The 19,921-nt window shown below is 53.4% G+C and overlaps 8 protein-coding genes across 8 annotated transcripts; 6 read left to right on the top strand and 2 right to left on the bottom strand.

Annotated features, from left to right (window-relative positions):
• Positions 1-253: 253 nt before the first annotated feature.
• On the top strand, positions 254-1,120 carry A1O7_08816 (uncharacterized protein; the record flags this gene model as incomplete). The annotated part of the gene is made up of 4 exons (XM_007762805.1): positions 254-405; positions 457-777; positions 827-893; positions 947-1,120. The coding sequence occupies 4 exons, from the start codon at positions 254-256 to the stop codon at positions 1,118-1,120; spliced, it is 714 nt and encodes a 237-aa protein (XP_007760995.1).
• A 433-nt stretch (positions 1,121-1,553) lies between these two features.
• A1O7_08815 (uncharacterized protein) lies at positions 1,554-2,959 on the top strand (the record flags this gene model as incomplete). The annotated part of the gene is made up of 3 exons (XM_007762804.1): positions 1,554-1,661; positions 1,709-2,428; positions 2,483-2,959. The coding sequence occupies 3 exons, from the start codon at positions 1,554-1,556 to the stop codon at positions 2,957-2,959; spliced, it is 1,305 nt and encodes a 434-aa protein (XP_007760994.1).
• Positions 2,960-4,748: 1,789 nt separating this feature from the next.
• A1O7_08814 (uncharacterized protein) lies at positions 4,749-6,345 on the top strand (the record flags this gene model as incomplete). The annotated part of the gene is made up of 2 exons (XM_007762803.1): positions 4,749-6,092; positions 6,154-6,345. The coding sequence occupies 2 exons, from the start codon at positions 4,749-4,751 to the stop codon at positions 6,343-6,345; spliced, it is 1,536 nt and encodes a 511-aa protein (XP_007760993.1).
• Positions 6,346-9,469: 3,124 nt separating this feature from the next.
• On the bottom strand, positions 9,470-11,092 carry A1O7_08813 (uncharacterized protein; the record flags this gene model as incomplete). The annotated part of the gene is made up of 1 exon (XM_007762802.1): positions 9,470-11,092. The coding sequence occupies one exon, from the start codon at positions 11,090-11,092 to the stop codon at positions 9,470-9,472; it is 1,623 nt and encodes a 540-aa protein (XP_007760992.1).
• A 334-nt stretch (positions 11,093-11,426) lies between these two features.
• Positions 11,427-12,247, top strand: A1O7_08812 (uncharacterized protein; the record flags this gene model as incomplete). The annotated part of the gene is made up of 2 exons (XM_007762801.1): positions 11,427-11,461; positions 11,518-12,247. 2 exons carry the CDS (start codon positions 11,427-11,429, stop codon positions 12,245-12,247), a joined length of 765 nt encoding a protein of 254 aa, XP_007760991.1.
• Positions 12,248-12,415: 168 nt separating this feature from the next.
• On the bottom strand, positions 12,416-13,439 carry A1O7_08811 (V-type proton ATPase subunit D; the record flags this gene model as incomplete). Its single annotated transcript, XM_007762800.1, has 6 exons — positions 12,416-12,621; positions 12,674-12,724; positions 12,771-13,145; positions 13,199-13,209; positions 13,259-13,368; positions 13,422-13,439. 6 exons carry the CDS (start codon positions 13,437-13,439, stop codon positions 12,416-12,418), a joined length of 771 nt encoding a protein of 256 aa, XP_007760990.1.
• Positions 13,440-14,437: 998 nt separating this feature from the next.
• On the top strand, positions 14,438-15,409 carry A1O7_08810 (uncharacterized protein; the record flags this gene model as incomplete). The annotated part of the gene is made up of 1 exon (XM_007762799.1): positions 14,438-15,409. One exon carries the CDS (start codon positions 14,438-14,440, stop codon positions 15,407-15,409), a length of 972 nt encoding a protein of 323 aa, XP_007760989.1.
• A 1,930-nt stretch (positions 15,410-17,339) lies between these two features.
• A1O7_08809 (pre-mRNA-splicing factor syf1) lies at positions 17,340-19,898 on the top strand (the record flags this gene model as incomplete). The annotated part of the gene is made up of 1 exon (XM_007762798.1): positions 17,340-19,898. One exon carries the CDS (start codon positions 17,340-17,342, stop codon positions 19,896-19,898), a length of 2,559 nt encoding a protein of 852 aa, XP_007760988.1.
• Positions 19,899-19,921: the final 23 nt, after the last annotated feature.

Genomic DNA, 19,921 nt, shown 5'->3' with positions numbered 1-19,921 from the left:
TTGCATCCCCGGCTCAGCCTGATGAATTTTCATTGGTTGCGTAGCTACTGTTCCTGGAGCTCTTCTCAAATGGAATGGGGTGACCTCTACGGAGCGAGCTTCCAAGACTGTCCGGAGGCATTTCCCGCTTCGGATCAATTCATTCAACATCAATTGCTTTTATCTCAAAAGAGCCACCTTCAGCTGTGAGCTCCGATTTCTAGCTCTCCCGCTTCATCGTCCCTGTCAATCGTCTTTCGAAGTTCCCGCATCAATGCCGTTGCCGAGACCAGCTGCCCTCCGGGGCTCCATCCAATCCTTTTCTCTCAAGCGCGCAGGAACCCAAGCTCGGACGAGTCTTCGTGCCGTCGGTCGGAGGACATATGCCAGTGAGCATGGCGCACAAAAGAGCAGCGACCTTCCTTGGTCAGTCACACAACACTAAAGCTTCAGTGGTTACTGACGGGAGTGGTACAGGTTGATCGGCTCAATCGTGGTCACCGTCCCAGCTGCTGGTTGGCTCTGGCAGCAAGGTCCGACCAAGTCCGACCACGGCCATGGCCATGAAGAAAAGGTAGTTGAAGAAGCACCTGCTGAGGAGTCGAAAGAAGAGGAAGAATCACCTAAGGAGGATTCAGACAAGGACGAGGACGGCAAGCAGGAGGAGGGCAAGGACGAGGGCAAGGAGGAAGGAAAGGATGAAGGAAAGGATGAAGAAAAGGACGAAGAAAAGGACGGAGGCAAGGACGAAGGCCAGGAGAAATCAGCCGACAAGGGTGAAAACAAAGATAAGGAGGTGTAAGTTGGACTATGCCAGGGCTACGGTGCAGACTAACATGATGCTCAGGACTCCCAAAGGCACGGCTATACCCGATGACAAGGCGAGGACGTCAGAGGCAAAAGGCGCCAAAGATGTAAGTTCTGTAATGCCAACTTTTCTGGGACCTTCCTTGCTGATACCAGCCAGGCTCAAGGCGATGTGTCTGGTTCGAATAACCCCTTTATGGGTTCATCAGGGGAGGAACACAAGCCTGAGGGTCCGGCAGCGACTGCGAAGATTCATGGCACCGTCGACAAGTCCAAGAGACCCGAGGAACCGCCCCGGCCTGACGAGACAGACCAGAAGAAGCAGCCGGAGTGATGCAACGTCGAGGCAATCCCTCCACTTTAGGATGGAAACCGCGATGTTGATGGAGTTTGATAGCCACGGCAGTAATCACACATGTGTAGTAAAGCATCAAGTCAAGACACGGCATCATGGCTTGACTTCCTTTCCGGTCCAGAGAGCCCTAAAAGGTGACCTCAAGATCCGGTGCATATACTCGGGATACGGCGATACGGGATACGAGCGCTTCGAGCAGGTTGACATTTCGCTGGGAAATTGCTGTGGTCCTCTCTCTGTGTGTGGAGTCGGAGCTTCTGCGGAGGCTGACTGTTCATTTCAAGGCCCTTCACATGCATTTTTAATGCGGCCGGCCTGACCACATTAATGCCCTTTACTTCCATCACTCACTGACAACCTCTTTACCTGTTGATTTCGGAAGCACGGGCTCTTGTTGCCCTCATCATTCATCATGGCGCGCCCACGCCGGACGTCGAGTAACCTCGGTGGCGATCCTCGCGGTGACACTGGCGCCCCTGCTTTGGCCACCATGGCCCTGCGGCCCACTAACCAGATATCTGTGCGATGTACCCAAAGCAGTATTTTGACGGTCCTGACAGTCTGTAGGCACGCGAGAGAGAACTCAAGCCTCACTCGAAAAGACGGAAAGCAAGATCCGCGTTTCGAAAATGGAAGCAAACCTCCCTGCGGCACACCTGGCTCAACCCGCTCATCCTCCTCCTTGCATTGCTCGGGGCGTACTACGTAAACCCAAGCGAGCAGAATCCTCTTCATAAAGCTATCTTCCTGTCATACCCTCTCGGACCGGATCATCCGGGTGGACCGAACATGTATGGCAAGGGCAAGGCAGACTTTGCTTTCGTTGGATTTTACACCATCTTCTTTACTTTCACGAGAGAGTTTATGATGCAGCGGGTCATTCGTCCCATGGCAATACGATGCGGCATTACCAAGCGAGCCAAGCAATCGCGCTTCATGGAGCAGGTCTACACTGCCATGTACTTCGCCGTCTTCGGCCCCTTCGGCCTCTACGTGATGAAGCAGGGCACTTTGTGGTATTTCAACACGACCGCCATGTTTGAAGGTTTCCCTCACCGCAAGCACGAAGGGATCTTCAAGGCCTACTACTTGTTGCAGGCAGCATATTGGGCGCAGCAAGCCATAGTTCTGGTCTTGCAACTGGAAAAGCCTCGCAAGGACTTTAAGGAGTTGGTCTTCCACCACATCATCACGCTTGCTCTCATTGGACTGAGCTACCGCTTCCACTTTGCAAAGATGGGCATTGCCGTCTATATCACGCACGACATCAGTGACTTTTTTCTTGCGGTGAACACGGGCTCTTTCCCGTAGTGCATGTCTCGAATGCTGACAAGTCCCTAGACCTCCAAAACGCTTAACTACCTTGACTCGATCGTCGTCGGCCCCTACTATCTCATGTTCATGGGCATCTGGATTTACCTCCGCCATTGGATCAACTGGCAAATCCTGTGGGCGACTCTGACCGAATTCAGGACCGTCGGTCCCTTTGACTTGAATTGGGAGACTCAACAATACAAGTGCTGGATCAGCCAGTATATCACATTCTCACTTCTTGCCTGTCTTCAAGCCGTCAATCTTTTCTGGCTATATCTGATCCTCCGCATCGCGAAGAACTATGTTTTCTCCAATATAACGGTCGACGAGCGGAGCGAAGATGAAGAGGAGGACGAAGATACTAATATCCCTGCAAAGGAGGAAAAGAAGGCTTTAGCAAATGGCAAGACCAACGGCAATCAGCCAGTTGTGCTTATCAACGGGGAGCCTGTTGAAGGCGAAAGTCGGCCTGACAGGGTGAGGGAAAGGAAGCGAAAGGGCTAGTCTGGCAGTGGCACGCACAGAATGAGTTTTAGCGGGTTGTACTCATAGGGTAACGGTATGTACAAATATAATTAATTCAAGAGTGATATGTGCTGAGGAAAGCGAGAGACGGACGTCTCATGGGTTCATCCGAGGCAAGCCCAACTTACCTAGAGGCGCCATTTCCTGGAATGAATTAAACATGTCATCCTTCATTTCGACCTTACCTCAGTCGCCTCTTACCGTCCGACAGCCAGCAATCCTGCTCGGTACCTTAGCTGGGGACTTGGTCGTCATCCAGGCCAATCCCTCTTAGCCACGCGTCAAGTTATTCAGCCGCGCCTTCCTCTCACCCTCTTTGCTCGTACGGCCTCAAGTGAACCTTTAACCTCCTGCACCTGCACTGCATTTCGTTTGACATCAGCGAATGCCTTCCAAGGTCACAATCCGAACTCTGGAAGATGGAAACCTTTGAGCAGAACAGTGCAGAAGGGCAGGGACAATTTCCAGCATCCCAGAAAGACCACGTTATCCTGGGACCTTCAACTGGAACATTCAAGACCGCAATACGGAGAGTTGGCAGCCGACCGTAGAAGTAAAGAGGCTCCTTCGACCTCGACGTTGAGCTGATAGTTTCACTATTCTGACTCCGATCCCACATCCCGCGCCAAAAGCATCTGTAAAGGTGTAGGGCATTGCCTTCAGCTCCATCACGTTGGTTGCATTGGACATTACAGGCCGTCGTGTCATCCGGGGTGTACCGAACGCCATGGTCGTCCGCGCCCACAGAGAAGTGATATTCTTCATTCATGGACTGCACCAATATGTCGAAGACAATATTAGGGCACCCACAATCTGATATGTGGCATGATAGAATGTCGTCCCAGAAGTATGACCGGGATACCGCCGAAAGAATCCAAGGCTTCACCAACGCCCTCTTTCGTGCATTCACATCAGCTCGCCATGTGGGGTAGCTTCACCATCGCTCATCATGGTCCGTGCCAATTAGCTACGAATCTTGGCCTTCAACTCTAAACACCGGTATGAGTAGCGTGATGTGGAGAAGATTCTGTGCATGGCAGGGCTTTCGAAGGGAAAGGGAGCACACGCAGATCTCAGGACTGTCCGATGCGGACATCTATGATCAACGACCGGGACAGAGAGCTTTGAGCATCGGCGGCTTATGACTAGTGGAAAGGTCATAGTCGAGAAGCACCCAAGAGAGATCACCACCATTCCTGACGCTGTGGCTTCCATGAGGTTGCTCAAGTGCAGGTGTTGGCGGCGAGACCCCTCGGCAGTTGAGTGGCCCAGGAGAGGTTAGTTCCAGGTGAGCGCAGACTACCCCATCTTGCACACATCAGCCAGATCCCTCCACGGGACCAGATCCCCAAAGCACGGGCTTCCAGGTCAGTCCATCTATCCAGTCCGTGCAGTCCGGCCCCCTGTGCCCGTCGCAAATCCCGGGGCAGCCAGTGGACCTGCGGCGGCGCTGAAATTCGCAACACCGAGACCATGCTCGCTGGCCACAGATCGTGGGGCTAGACGTGTGGGGCATTCTCGTTTCCGTGAGATGGGGAATCAATAACCGACCGAGCGACCGCTGATTCCACGAGCATCGTGTGGCAGGCGTGGAGGAGGCAGGCATCACGATGATTTCGTTAAGGGACTGCCCTGAGTGGTATGGGCATCACAGGTGGTGGTACTGCAGTGGTGGCGGGAGGTTCTTAACCTACTTCTTCTTAATCGTTGCTGTCTTCCGCCAAACAACGACTCCATCGTTAGACACATCAACATTAGCACCACCAGCATGGAGATCAAAACGAACGACGAACCCTTGACCAAGTCTGCCGTCCTGAGTGCGTGGCAGGTGGTGGCTGCTCATCCGTTCTTGATCCTTTTCGTCCTTTTATTTGTACGACCTCTCTGGAGACGATATTCCTCACCCCTACGACAGTTTCCTGGCCCTTTCATTGCATCATGCACTAGAGCATGGAAGGTCTGGAGTACCTGGACAGGCCACACCGAACAGCATCACATCGCTTTGCACCAGAAATATGGTCCCGTCGTACGGATCGCGCCGAACGAGGTTTCCTTCTCCAACCCCGAGGCCGCGATCGAACTGTTCAAGACCGGGAAAGGCTTCCACAAGACGGACTTCTACGGAGTCTTTCCTCCACCTGAAAACCCCGATATCTTCACTGAGACTCGGGAAGCGGTCCATGGCGTGAAGAAGCGATACGCAGCAACGCCTTACAGCCTGGCGTCCATGCAGCAAAGCACGCCCCGCATCGAGGAGACCGAGAAGCTATTGCTGTCCAAGCTGGACGAGTTCGCCGACACCAACAAGGTGTGCGACCTGGGCGACTGGCTCCATTTCTTCGCCTTTGACGTCCTCGGCGAAGTCGCCTTCTCCAAGAAATTCGGCTTCTTGGAAGCTGGCGTCGACGTGGACAACAACATCAAGACCATTGACAACTCACAATGGTACAATGGCATCATTGGCCAGGTACCTTGGCTCGACCACATCTTCCGCCGAAACCCGCTCTGGAATCTGATTCCCTTCCTGTCGACCAAGAACGCCCTCGTCACGCGGACGGCACTCGGCCAGCTGGAGAAGCGCCAGAAACCTTCAGACGGCGAAAAGGCCGAATACAAGGATCTTCTCAACAGTTTGATCATCGCCCAACAGGAACATCCCGAGGCCCTGAGCCACGGGGACGTGTTTGCCATAGCTCACGGCGCCATCTTTGCCGGAAGCGACTCGACCGCCAGCACGATGCAGAGCTTCTTCTGGTACGTCCTGGCGAACAAAAGGGTATACGAGAAGTTGGTCGACGAAATCATGGCGGCCAACCTGTCCGAGATGGTCCAGTACAACGAATCCCAAAACATGCCGTACTTCCAGGCCTGTCTGAAGGAAGCCATGCGCATCGCCCCGGCCGTGGGCTTGAACATCACGAGAAAAGTCCCTCCCGGAGGCGCCGAGATCGACGGCGTCAAGCTCCCCGCCGGCACAGCCGTCGCTGTCAACGGTTGGGTTCTCCACCGACACAAGGGCATCTTTGGTGAAGATGCCGATGTCTTCCGCCCGGAGAGGTGGCTGGAAGGCGACAAGGAGAAGATTAAATTGATGGAGCGGTGTATGTTCCAGGTGAGTTGCCGCCACACGTCAAATCTCTGCATCCAAATTGCTGACAGTAATGTCACTTCAGTTCGGCGGCGGTTCTCACGTCTGCATTGGTCGACATCTCGCCCTGCTCGAAATGAACAAGATCATCCCCGAAATCATTCGGAGGTACGACATCCAACTAGTCAACCCCTCGAAGAGACTCGAGCACCATTCCAGCTTCTTCGTCGTGCAATGGGGTTTGTTGACGTATCTGCGGTCACGGGGGAAGGCTTGAACGGGTGGGTCACGATGTGTTACGGAAGCCCCATGGGCTATGCTTTAGGATGGATTCTGGCTCAGTCACCAGAATCAGTGTTTAGCCCAACGAACGTGGGAGCAAGGAATCATTACCACACCTGCTGTGCTCCGTCCGTCCGAAGCGGCGGATCTTGAAATCTATGCAAAGTTTCACTGCTCTTGTTTTCCAGTCCAGTCCAGTCCATAGTTGCGCCATCCCCACCAGTCGACCTTGACCCATGCATGACTAGGACCCCAGGATTTGATGTGTCCCCCATGTGTCACCCGTGTGTTCGTGGTGTTTGTTTGTTTCCGCCAGGCCAAGCATAAGTTCAGGGCGCAATCATCACTGTAGATGCCGCCTGCTGGAAGGATCAGAAGCTGCTATTCCCTCGGCGTGTCCTGGGTCCCCCTCCAGCCCCGATTCATCGCATATCGACGTAATGTTTGATTTGAGAAGAGCATGGACGTTCCTTCCTAAGTCATCAAGGAGAATATTAGCTCTCTGTGTTTGACTGGTCGGCTAGACGGGTCAACTGAGGACACTTGGTGTACGCACTACTCACCCCGTAGTTGACATTCGGCTAAGTAGGCTATCTCGGGTCGGCTGTCAGAGGATCACTATACCTCCGCTTCATTGCGAAATGTTGCAGACTACAAGGCTCTATGTTCTGATTGTGGCACACGAGATGTTCCGGAGTGTGCGTACAGCATACCTACCTAGGTAGGTAACATCAACAAACGACTGCAACGGCCGCGACTTTGACGTCCTCTGCTCGGGCTCGCACTCTCTCCTGGCAAACAGAAGGTATCTTTTATCTTGGAATCAGGGTAGGAAGGCAGGGTTTTTCAGTACCAGACAAGACGACGATCATGAGGATACAATGTTGCTCTTTCACCACTACCATCAGTCGTAGTCCATGGCCGTAGCGATTCTTCGGTCACGCAGCCACAAGCACGAGCGCAACTTACTACAACAGCTGAGGGGAGGGAGTCAAGAAGAACGTAACCACGCCATACAGCAAAGACTTCACACAGGATCGAGTACATCGCTAGTAGCCGGCGTGCTCGAGTTCGTTGGCAGAGCCGTATTGCTGCTCGTAATGAGAGGGAGGGATTCACGGACATCGGAGGAGTTTGGTCCGGAACAGTGGCAGCCAAGTCAATGTAGAAGGATAACCTACAATTGTCAAGAGTCTTCAACGCCGGAACATGCGCAAATGTGGCTGGGTTCATTGTCCAGTGAACAAGAGACCTCACCGAGCACTTCGAAGTCAAGGGTATTGACCCAGGCACCGTAATCTTCCACTGTGTGACAGGCCCGGACTTGTATGAAAGTTTGACTCTGGCCGAACTGTTCCCTGCTGGCTTTCTTGAAGAAACTGGATGCGTATTACCATTGATGATTCCGACTTCCTCCCACGAGCCAATAATCCTGGTTCAATACAGAGCGTCGGAAGCGAAAGATCGAGCCTTCCCTCGGGAGGTGCCCGCATTGGAAGGCCTCTGAGCGAGATCTGCAGGACTTCGCCCCGCATCGTCGCCGCAAAGTAGGTTTCCGGTGAGCATCAACCACGAGGCATCCTGCAAGGCTGGCAAGACAACCGGAACAATGTGCAATGGGGGCGTTTTGGGTTGCCATTGCCGTCTGCATTCTGACGGTCGTTGCCTGCATCAAGCGAGGATTACCAGCTTCATGAAGCTTACCCTCTGTCAAGGTAGTAGAAGTCTCGAGGCTAGCTTCAGCGATGTCGCAGTGTCGCTCTGGGACGAGTTGGCAGCCCGCTTGACGGCATCTGGACAGGGAGATATTGGACTTTACGCACAGAGAGTGTTGTTGAACCTACCCAAGGAAGGAGGGAGAACTTACCTCGTTCTCTGCAGAAAGAGCCGCTGTGCCTTGTCAATGGCCGTGGCGCATACCGCGAGGGCCACGCACTAGGCCCGGTCTTCCCTTCCATCTCCCAAATTGGTCAAGCGCCAGGCTCTTTCGGTCTTCATCCCCAGCACGACCACAAACCCTGCCATGATTTTCAGGGTGCAGGCGTAAAAGGAGGCAGCCGAGCATCTAGATCAAGGGTTAGACTGTGATTCAGGGACAGGCTGAACTCCAGGCACCTTCTGAGTTTGAGGGTTCTGCCCAAACTCGTGGTTTGAAAGGGCAGTTCGGGTTGTGGAGACTCCGCTCACAGCCCAAGTACACATCCCTGCAAAGGGATGACCAATGGTAACGCTCCTTCTTCGGCCCGCAACTCGCCGCAGCCACATTGCATTGCGGACAGGTGTTGAAGCGTTAGGCCGACGACAAAAGGGCGACGTTCTCTTCCAGATGGCTAACGTGTTTCTCGGACGCCAATAGCACAGGTCGGTATGTGGGGCGTGATTGCCTGCCATGCAAGAGATTGCACGGCTAGCGACCTTCGTGTTCGGATATAAGTATAGCATGCCCAGTGGCATCCAAGACAACAACGCGTGGTGCGACTGGCGTGTTCGGTTTGTGGAGCCAGAGACTTTGTGTGAGATGCCAGTATCCTGAGGTATTCTTGGCCAAGTGTACCTCGCGAAGCATGGTACTGCTGCGCACGGGGAGGGAGACCACCAGCTTCGCTGGACTGCTGCGTAGGTTGTTGGTGGTACCGTAGCGCTGTACATAAAGCGAGGTTCAAGCTTTGGCTGCAGTGTGCTCCTGAGCTCAAAGCAAATCGCCTCGTAGCTGAAGGGCCATTATACCAACCCCACCATTCACTTCTTTCCTCGCTCGTCTACAACCTGCTCGTACTTCGTCGTGTTGAAGCCGAGCCAGAATCCCTCGAAAACCACAAACCAGGATTTCTCTCTATACACACGGTGACCGCTCAACATCAGCCAGCATGGGGATAAGCAAAACCGTGATGATCCTGATCATCATTTGCAGTGCAGCTGTGTCGGTAGTGATCGGTTATGCCTTGCATAGGCTAATCTTCTTCCAAGAATCGCCTCGTCCATTCCAGATGCCGGACGAGCAGGTGTCATACATGCGGAGTGTCAAGGACAGAAATGTCCAGGAATTGATGTTGGAAGCTGGGGTGCCCAAGCGCCTGTGACAATCTTTCTGGGAAGATATGTTGGACTGGGACTTCGACTCACACTTTGACGACATTTTTGGTCGGAATCCAAGCACCACCGTCGCCTGCTCGCCGCCATATGCCATACTCCAGAAAATGTATCGGTTCACCTGAGGCTGTATCCACCAGCGCCGTCAGCCGCTCTCGATATATTCGATGGTCTTCGGCCGGGAGCAAATCAACCTTGTGAGAAGGACAGTCCTCATGAAACACGCCCTGCTCGCTGCCACAGGCTTCTTCGATCCCGACAATCCTCTTGGCCACTGCGGCCATCCCTTCTGCTTTGGCGATATACTCCATGCGGGGCGCCTCGTTTTCAAGCAAGAAAATCGCCTCTCGACGGATGAGCGGATGGCGGCACTTGGTTGCGACGTAGTAAAGAGCAGGGAGAATGCGCGTCTCAAAGACAAATACCGGACGTCGAGATCTTGTTCGTTGGATGGCGACCACGCGGCGAGCATACGCGATTACCGATCGAAATTGAAACATAAATTCGTCCAGGGCCGTCTGATACATGCTCACAGATGAAGACACCACGATGTAGAAGTGGTTAAAAGACAACATCAGCGTTGAGTAGAGCTCGTCTTCATCAGGACATTCCGAGATAGACCGTCCCCGTCTTTTAACCACCTCCTGTATAGCTGTTTCCAGAAAACGGATCCTAGTCCTCACCTTCTCCCACCACTCGATGAGGTCCGATGTGGGAAGCCAGGCTTTTGGCATTGTCATTCTTATCCCATCGATGTGTTCGAGAAATTCGTGCACTTCGTCAAGCACCAAGTAACCCTCCTCCCTGACTTCTGATAAAGAATTGAAAGTCGTGTTGATGTGACTATTCGTCTTTCTCAGGGAAGTAGGGAGTTCTCTGGAGATGGACATGTGTCGTAGCAGAGACTGGACCGTTCCTTCGACGGATCCCAGGTCACGCCCGGCTGTAGTTGAACAGTCGCTCTCCCCCTTCTCCGCCAGCATACCATTTATAGCCAGTGCTCTGTAGTAAAGCACCATTGCGGCGTCCAGGTTGTCTTGAAGGCACTCGATGCTGATGTAGAGTAGGCAGGTTACCATGAGCATACCTGGGGACATGCTGCCGTGAGTCATGCGTTTCTGAAGGCCACGCAGTGATTTGCTGTACCACTTGACAGCCAAGCGGTGGTTGTCGTCGGCCAGCGCAGATGCTTTCGGGCCAGGTAAAAGCCAGCGCCACGAGATTTGGGGATGGCGGATGAGACATGACAAGGCATTGACCGCGTCCCAGATGATCTTGTCGGATTGGCTGAGTTGCGGAATAACTTGATGCCAAAAGCGTCGGTCCACAATCCGTGAAAAGCCAGGCAGCACGTCGCCTATAAAGAACTCGAAGGCCTGTAGCTCGAGCCGATTTGCATGTGCATAGGTTGAAATGCATCCGACGTGGGCTGGGGTAGGCGATGCAGGCGCTACTGGAGCGTGTTGGCGTGAGTTGATGGCGGTCACATAGCCATCGCACTTCCTTCCTGTGCTCAAGCACCGCCGACAGGCTGGCTTTTCCTCTCCACACTTGACCTTGCGAATCTTGCATGTCAGGCAGCCGCCATTGCTCTTGACTCTGCTACCGAGTCGGCCTTTCCTGGGCCGTTCAGCTACTGCGGTGCTGCTCATGTTGCATCTTTGAACGTGACCTGAAGCAGCGAAGGCCGAAGGGCTAAGTCATGAAAGGATCGCGTCCTGGAAATGCCTCTGGCATGTATGTTACTGGGTTGGAATGGCACGAAGGCCTTGGGACGAAGAAGGGGGAGATGGAGCATTGGGTTTAAACCTAATTAATCAATACGAGCGGCGGGGTGGGAGCCTCAGTCACGTGTTAGGTCTGTTCCCGTCCTCTACGTATCGCATCTTCAGACCAGCGACTACACCTGGTAACACTTACCCTGATCATCCCTTCAGGCGTGCAGACAGATCGGATACCGGGACAAGTTAGTCTGAGCCCGCCGCCATGGCGACCGCCATGCAAAATGCGCCGTCCTCAACGTATGTTTCTGGTTTCCGTCTCGACATCCTGGCCCATGTCACTAACGGCGCTCTAGAGTCTATGTCAAAAACCTCGAGGAACGGATAAAAATCGACCAGCTGAAATCAGCTCTCTCCGAAATCTTCTCCGAGTACGGCAACATCATCGACCTGGTCGCAAAGACGAACCTGAAAGCGAAAGGCCAAGCATTCGTTGTCTTTGACAGCGCCGACTCTGCCGCCAAAGCGATCGAAGAAATTAATGGCTTTGAGCTGTTCGACAAACCGATGCAGCTGGACTTTGCGAGGACGAGGTCGGACGCGACGGTGCTGAAAGAAGACGGCGAGCACGGGTTAGAAAAGTGGAAGAGAGCAAGACTTGCGGAGAAAGAGCGAAAACAGGCGTTGGAGGCTACACAGCAGAAGATGCTGAAGAGACCGGCCGCTGCACCAGCTGACGCCGCGGCGGGAGCAGGGCTGGCAGCACGGCCGGTGAAGACGGCCAAGGGAGCGGGCTTGAAACCGTCGGGCGCGAATGCTGCGGCCATTATCCCAGATGAATACCTCCCGCCCAACAAGATCCTGTTCCTGCGGGATCTGCCGGACAGCTACGATGCGGATGGCTTGAGCAGGATATTCAGCCGGTTTGAAGGCTTCAAGGAGGTCAGAATGGTGCCCGGCCGCAAAGGCATCGCTTTTGTGGAATATGAGGCCGAAGCTGGGGCAATCAGTGCCAAAGAAGCCACGGCAGGCATGCAGCTGGGCGACGAGGGCAAAGGTATTCGAGTTACCTACCAGCGCGCTTGAAGAAATGCTTCGAAAAGGACGTGTAAAGGTTACGGTCTCCTCATGTCGGCAGCAAAAAGACTGCTATATTTATCGATACCCATGCATGGCTCGCGAGACGGATAGTTGGCGTTGAGTGGGCTTCCAAGTGTACACCAAACCTGCAGAAACTCCACGCCGTGAATGACATCAAAAGATAACGTCTTCATCCTCGTGTTCACCAAGGACATCTTGCGCTTCAGCACCATTTTCCTGGTCCGGCCTTTCTTTCTCTGCTTCTCTCTTCCGCTTCATCTCCGCATCAGCGGCAGCCTGATCTCTCTGCTTCTTGCCTGAGACTTTCTTGAGTCTGTAAAACTCTTCGCGGTCAAGCTCGTCGAGTTCCGAGTTGATATCTGCGCATGCGTTAGTGCCTGTGCCATCGTACAGCATCTGAACTGGGCTCACATTTGATAGTGTTCTCTGTCCGTGGAATAATGACGTGCTCAATGGCATTGACTGGCATTGTCAGCTTCATTCTCGGTGTTGAAATCATTCGACGAACCTCTTCGATTGACCACTTTGATGACCTCGTCTAAGATCATGAAGGCAGTCTGCAAGCTGGCCAGCTCGACCAGAGTCTCGACCGCTCGCGTGTATGTCTCTCGACATCTCTGCACCTGTTGACCTCCCTTACCCAGACCTGTCAGGCCGAAGTCATTTATCTCATCCTTGGTGTATCCTTCGAATTGTGGTAGAAAGACTCCCGAGACGTTCTCTTGCTTGGTCTTGATCCTGAACCGCGCGGTCTTGACGGACTCTTGAATTTGGTAGCCCACGTCTCCTCCGACAGCATAGGTTACTTCGGCAAGGGAGAAGGCGGCGATTTGCATGACTCGGCCCATCTTACGCTTGGCCTCGTCGATTCGTTTGAGGATCTCTGCATTCGTTCAGCTTAATGTCGCCCAGGGTTCGCATTACGCTCATGCACACCTCGAAAACGCCTAGTTCAAGGTCAGCAACTGGTGGCCTCTGATCTTCTCGCGACCTCACTTTGTCAGGGCTTCACTCTTTCTCTTGAGCAAGCTGTGGCCGGTCTGCGCTCCCTTCAACTTGCTGTTCATCTGACCCAACGCTTGCCGCGTGGGGAAGACGGCCTCTCGCTGTAGTCCATGTCAGAAGTGGTGCACGGATATGCATCTCAGGATGCGCTTACGCCTGCTCCTGAAGACATTTTGCCTATCAAGCGCTCTTATGCCGACTGGACGGGCTATCTGCAAACAGGATCGCAAAGTAATGTCGACGAAGCCCAGCTTGTAGTTTGGCTGGCGTGACGAGCACAGGCTTGCATAGCAGCTGCGAGTGCTCCGCCAGAGGCTTCGAACAGGCATGACGTTGCGAAGCTCGCTAAAACTTTACTCCGTCGAACCCCCAAAGGCTCTGGGCTGCACTAACTCTCACTTCTCTCTACGACTACACAGTATTGCGCGATACCCTTGAGTTGCCAGAGGTTGAACAGCGGCGCAGCACTCTTGATCATCAGGCACATCTTCGCGTGACGTCTGTTGTATCGTTGGGAGCCAAGCTAGTTTTGACCAGTTACTGACCAGAGGGAATGTGAGCAAATACCCTTAACATGTAGCTGCTGTTGACAGGGCTATATCCTCGTGGATGATCCACCAGCATCGAGTCTCTGTGAGCGCAAACTCGCCCTAGAGGCCTGTTCCGTACTTATCACAGCTTCACTCATATGCACTTTCATGTGAGCTTCCAACTCTATGCAAGAACTCTCACCTGCCACCAGCGATTGGATGAGCCATAACCGATCTTCTCGCGGTGTGAGCGCTAGCGCCATGCAGGCAACTTTTGATCCTGCAACCTTGAGGAGGATGCATTATGCCTCAGCCTTATCGATTCCACCTTGTTCCTCCAGGTATAAAATATCGCTCATCCCTGAGTTGCTCCGTTGAAAACGAGCTACCATGAAATTTGCAGCTTCAACGTACTGATGTCTTCAATCACTCTCGACCGTTCTATACCTCGCTCCCGCGCCCGGGCATACTCTGACGACCAATGGGAGCGTAAGAAAGCGATCTTTTCACACTTGTACCGGTACAAAGGCAAGAGCCTTCGTGACGTACAAGCAATATTTGCAGAAGAGTACGATTTTCATCCAACGTGAGTATCATTCTTTATCCACATTCATCAAAGCTAAGACACCGTAGAGTGGCTATGCTGAAGACTCGAATCCGCAAATGGGATCTTGATCGAAAGAACAAAGAGCCTGACATGCTCTATGCTCTACGGATCGTCCTCGAAAGACAAGCATTGGGAAAAGACACAACTTTCCTCCTCCGCGGTCGAGTGGTGACTTCGAACGACATCAAGAGATACTTCAAGCGCAAAGGTGTGGTCGACTTCCAAGCCCTTCTCCGAGAGTCGCCTGCTGTGGTCGCTACAACAGAGGTCGAATATCACACTCCAGAAACATTGGCAACCATGGAAAGCCCTGAAAGGAACGTTCCAGTATTGGCAGCACCTGATGTGCATTGCGGCCGCATCACCGGTGGAAATCTGAGGGCGACACTCAACCCTAGCTATATCAATCCTGCCTTCTCGTCAACTCGGGAGATGAACCACCTGGATGCCCTGCTGTATCATAGCCGGGTTTACTGTGACTCTATTTTTCAGACTCCTCCCAGGCATGGCAGTTTCAGCGGCGAGTCGCTCGCACGATTGGACCTGTTTTTCAACTTTTTCCTGGGCGGCCACTCTCTGCTTTGCCTCAATCTAGTTCCCGAAGCATTCTACTTTTTCAACCAAGCTTTCGACCAGGTCAGCCTGCTTTTGACGGAACAGCATGTCTTGTTCCTTCCGTATTTCTACAGCATCATACTCCCCCAGCCGATCCGTCCCCGCGAGGAAGTCATGGTCCAGCTATTCCACTTCATTTTGGAAAAGGTACAGCTACATCATCCACAGCTGCTCTGGATTCATCGTTCCGTATCCATCATCAACAAATTGTCTGTTGAAGACAGAGGGGAAGCATCGATTCGTGTCTTCCAAGCCATTTGTGATCGCCTGTGGTTGCTAGACTCGGACGGTTCTAAGCTGCTAGAAATAGATCCTACTTCGACTTTTGCAAAACTGGTTTATCACGGCCTCTGCGGGAGCTACCTACCCGGAGCTATCTTTCATGGGTAGTGCATTGAATACCGAGGAAGAACACCTCCTTTTTTCCCGCTCACGTGGGTCAGAGACTACTTCGGGGTATGGGGTATTGCTCATGCACCGCCGAAGAGATGATGGCAGGCATGATCAAATCGGCGGGGATAAGCCCCCAAGAGTAGAGGTAGGCTAGCATCACGACCACAACCACCCCGACAACATAGCACTTCGGAAGATTGAAGGAGATCTTGCAGCGTCCAAAAAAGACATGCCAAAGACCACGACCTGGCTTACACACTTCCACCTCGAAACGGCGCACGACTTCATGGCTATCGGACGGAGCGGAGAAGGACTTCCTCTGCTCGATCAGTTTAACTCCGGCAGTCCCGGGGCGTCGATCTTCTTACGCTGGGAAGGGATGAGCGATCATGTCAATGATCCGTGCAAAGAAACCCGATATTCACACCAGCAGGCCTGAAGTCGGGGTCAGTAGACGCACAGTTTTCGGAAGAATGCAATCGACGAGTCAACCACGGATGAGCACTGCCCGCAACTGGAAGGAACCATTCCTCGTCTGTCCTCTTGTCAAAATGCCACTCTGCCACTGACTTTGGGCAGCTCGAGACTGCCAGAGTGTTCTCTGTACAGAGTACAAGCATGGAATGGTTCCGGACGCATAGCCGCTCACTATCACCACTTACACATTGTGCAGTACCCATTCACTCGCTTACCTACTGTATGATGCTCACTTAGTTAGCAATTCTCGCATAAGACGCACAGTCTCCCAGGAGCGGACAGGCAGCCCATGGAGATCATCTGTGATCAGCTGCACCAATAGGGAAATGGGGGACGGAACTATACTTACTCGTTACAGCCTTCTGCATGGGATGCATGCACGTCGATTGGCCAGTCGGTCAACCGTGTATTGACGGATTAATCAATACAAGGGGGAGGATGTGCTTGGTCCGGTTGGAACTGTGTGAGTGTGAATACAGCTTTCACCGTAGAGGACCGGGAAATGGGATATCGCACTCCATCCTAGCAGTCTGCGTGCTAGTTCGAGATTAGAGACTTCCCCACTCATTGTGCTACGAACCCACGGCTGCGTTCAGAGGAGCTAAGTCACTGTATACGGTGGACACTACAAGTTGCATAGACAGCATGCTGCGATTGGCTGGCATGGCATGGCATGGAAGATGAGTGCATTAGGTATCGTGCAACAGCCCAGTGTCATTGATCTACAGTCGATAGTTCAGCAACATAATCACTCAGGACACAGTAGTCGTCCCGGCATTAGCATCACTGTCGGCGTTCGACTCTCATAAATTGCCAGTTAAATACACATTTCAGCATCTCTGTGTCCAGGTCGATGACCCCGACGTTGAAGACGCCAGGCAGCCAGAGTACCTAGGTAGCTAAGGTAGGTGCTGTAGCACTAGGCTAGCCGAAGACAAGGCTGTCACTGTGCTTCAATGCTTCGATTCCGCGGACAAGCTACAGTGCTTATCTAGGTCGACCTGAGGCGAAGGCATCCCTCTTTCTACCTCATTCCAGCCACGTACCCAACAACACCCGCGACAACAGGGTGGTGAGAGACAATGTGTAAAAGTTACAAGAAGCCCAATCTGGATTTACTGCTCTGTTGCATGCTGTCCTTACGGCGACAGTCGTCGCGATTGTTGCGCCCGGCAGACTTCCAGCTTCCCCCGTCGTCCGCCCATGTGATAGAAGAGAGAAAAAAGGGACTTTCATTCGTCGCTCGCATGCCTGTATACAAGCTGCAAGTGAGTGAAGGCAAGGAGTGGGGGAGTGAGTGACGCCGAAGCGCCCCCAATTCCCATGACAATGCCAAGCCGGAATCGCAAGAACTTCATCCCGAGACCCGTTGCCTTTTAAGGTCAGAGTTGTCTGCGTTTTCTTGGGAGCGAAGCTGTGGAGAGACGCTCTTGATAGTCGGCTTCGCGCCATGCCTGGCATTGTGCGTCAATCGCACGGCAATTCAGGAATCGCCATGGCATCGTCCAAGGCCCCGAAGCCCGATCTGTACCTCATCGCGAACGAGGATGCTATCTACGAACAGGACATCATACGCAACCCCGGCAGCATTCGACCATGGCTCACCTACATCGACTTCAAAATGCGCAATGGCACGATCCACGAGCAGGCGTTTGTGCAAGAGAGGGCATGCATACAGTTACCGCGGTCTTACAAGCTCTGGAAGATGTACCTGGAGTTCCGGGTCAAGCACCTGAAAAAGAAGAACCCAGTCAGATACAAGGCCGAGTACAACAAGGTCAATGCGCTCTTCGAAAGAGCACTGATCTTGCTGAACAAAATGCCCGTCATCTGGGAGATGTATCTCACGTTCCTCTTGCGACAACCTTATGTGACCAAGACACGAAGGACTTTTGACCGCGCGCTGCGAGCCCTACCGGTCACACAGCACAACAGGATATGGAAGCTGTACAAGTCTTTCGCAAATTCGGCTGGAGGCGACACTGCTGTCAAGATATGGAAGCGATATGTCCAGATCCATCCCGAGGACATGGAAGACTTTATCGACCTGCTGATTGAGACGGGACACTACTTGGAGGCCGTCAAGAGATATATGCAGATTCTGGACAATCCGAAATTCCGGTCGAAGCACATCAAAAGCGAATTTCAGCTGTGGAGTGAGATGGTTGAGCTCATGGTGAACAAGGCCAGAGAGATTGGAGACAGCTCAGTGTCTGGCTTCGATCCTGATGCCATCATTAGGAGTGGCATCGAACGATTTGCAGATCAAAGAGGCAAGCTCTGGGCAGGGCTGGCAACCTACTGGATCACACGAGGGGATTTTGAAAGAGCAAGGGATGTGTTCGAGGAGGGCATTACCACAGTCATGACCGTCCGCGATTTCACGATGGTCTTTGATGCCTATGTCGAGTTTGAGGAGTCCATCCTATCCACGCTCATGGACGCCGCGTCAGCCCGAGCTGCCAAGGGCGTGGTCGACGCAGAGAAAGACTTTGACCTGGATCTGAAAATGATGCGCTTCGAGCACCTCATGGACCGGCGGCCGTTCCTGGTCAACGACGTCCTCCTCCGGCAGAACCCGAACAACGTGGTCGAATGGGAGAAGCGGGTCGCCTTGTGGAACGACAACAAGCAGGAAATCGTTCAGACTTATACCGACGCAATAGCAGCAATCCAGCCGAAGAGAGCCGTGGGCAAGTTCCACGAACTCTGGCTCAATTACGCCAAGTTTTACGAAGAAAACGGCGATCTCGACACCGCACGAATGATTCTCGACAAAGCAGTCAAGGTGCCATATAAATCCGTGGCAGAACTGGCAGACACGTGGGTTGGCTGGGCCGAAATGGAGCTCCGCAATGAAAACTTCGACAATGCGTTGAAGGTCATGGCCACGGCAACGAAAGCGCCTAAGAGGAGTACGGTCGACTACTTCGACGAGACCCTCTCGCCACAGCAACGTGTCCACAAGTCCTGGAAAGTCTGGTCGTTCTACGTCGACCTGGTCGAGTCGGTGGGCTCACTGGATGAAACTCGCGCCGTGTACGACCGCATCTTTGAACTCCGCATCGCCACGCCCCAGACGGTAGTCAACTACGCCAACCTCCTGGAAGAACACGGCTACTTTGAGGAATCATTCAAAGTCTACGAACGCGGCCTCGACGTCTTTACGTACCCCGTCGCCTTTGAAATCTGGAATTTGTATTTGACGAAAGCGGTGACTCGCAAGATAGCGCTCGAGCGCCTGCGAGACCTGTTCGAACAAGCCGTGGAAAACGTCCCCCCGCAGTTCGCCAAGCCCATCTATCTGATGTACGGCGATCTGGAAGAAGAGCGCGGGCTCGCCAGATCAGCCATGCGCATCTACGAGCGCGCCACCCGCGCCGTGTCGGACGAAGATCGTCTACCTATGTTCGAATTCTACATCACCAAATCAGCCACAAACTTCGGCCTCACGTCGACACGGCCGATCTACGAGCGCGCCATTGCCGCCCTACCCGACTCGGACGCCAAAGCCATGTGTCTCAAGTTTGCCGAGATGGAGCGCCGGCTGGGCGAGATCGACCGCGCGCGCGCCATCTACGGCCACGCGTCTCAGTACGCGGACCCCCGCGTCGACAAGCCCTTTTGGGAGACGTGGGAGAAATTCGAAGTTGCGCACGGCAACGAAGACACGTTCAAAGAGATGCTGCGGATCAAGAGGAGCGTGGCCGCACAGTTCAATACGGACGTAGCGTTTATTGCCAGCCAGGCCGTTGCACGGGGGCAAGCGGCAGCAAATGCCGAGTCCGGCGCACACAGAGACGGGGAAGAGGGAGGGACGGGCACAGACGCAATGGCGGCGTTGGAAAGGCAAGCTCGCGCCCCGGTTGGATTTGTCGCCGCGAGTACAGGTCCAGAAGGGGGAAATCGGCCACCCGCCACCAATGAAGACGGCCAAGCAAACGGCAAAGGAAAGGCCGCTGTATCTGCAAACCCGGACGCCATTGACGTGGACATTGATGATGATTGAACGTGGTGCAATAGTTGACAGAC

This window comes from Cladophialophora yegresii (assembly GCF_000585515.1).
Source record: "Cladophialophora yegresii CBS 114405 chromosome Unknown aczIN-supercont1.6, whole genome shotgun sequence".
Taxonomy (NCBI): Eukaryota; Fungi; Ascomycota; class Eurotiomycetes; order Chaetothyriales; family Herpotrichiellaceae; genus Cladophialophora; species Cladophialophora yegresii.
This window is presented reverse-complemented; position numbering and strand designations above follow the sequence as displayed.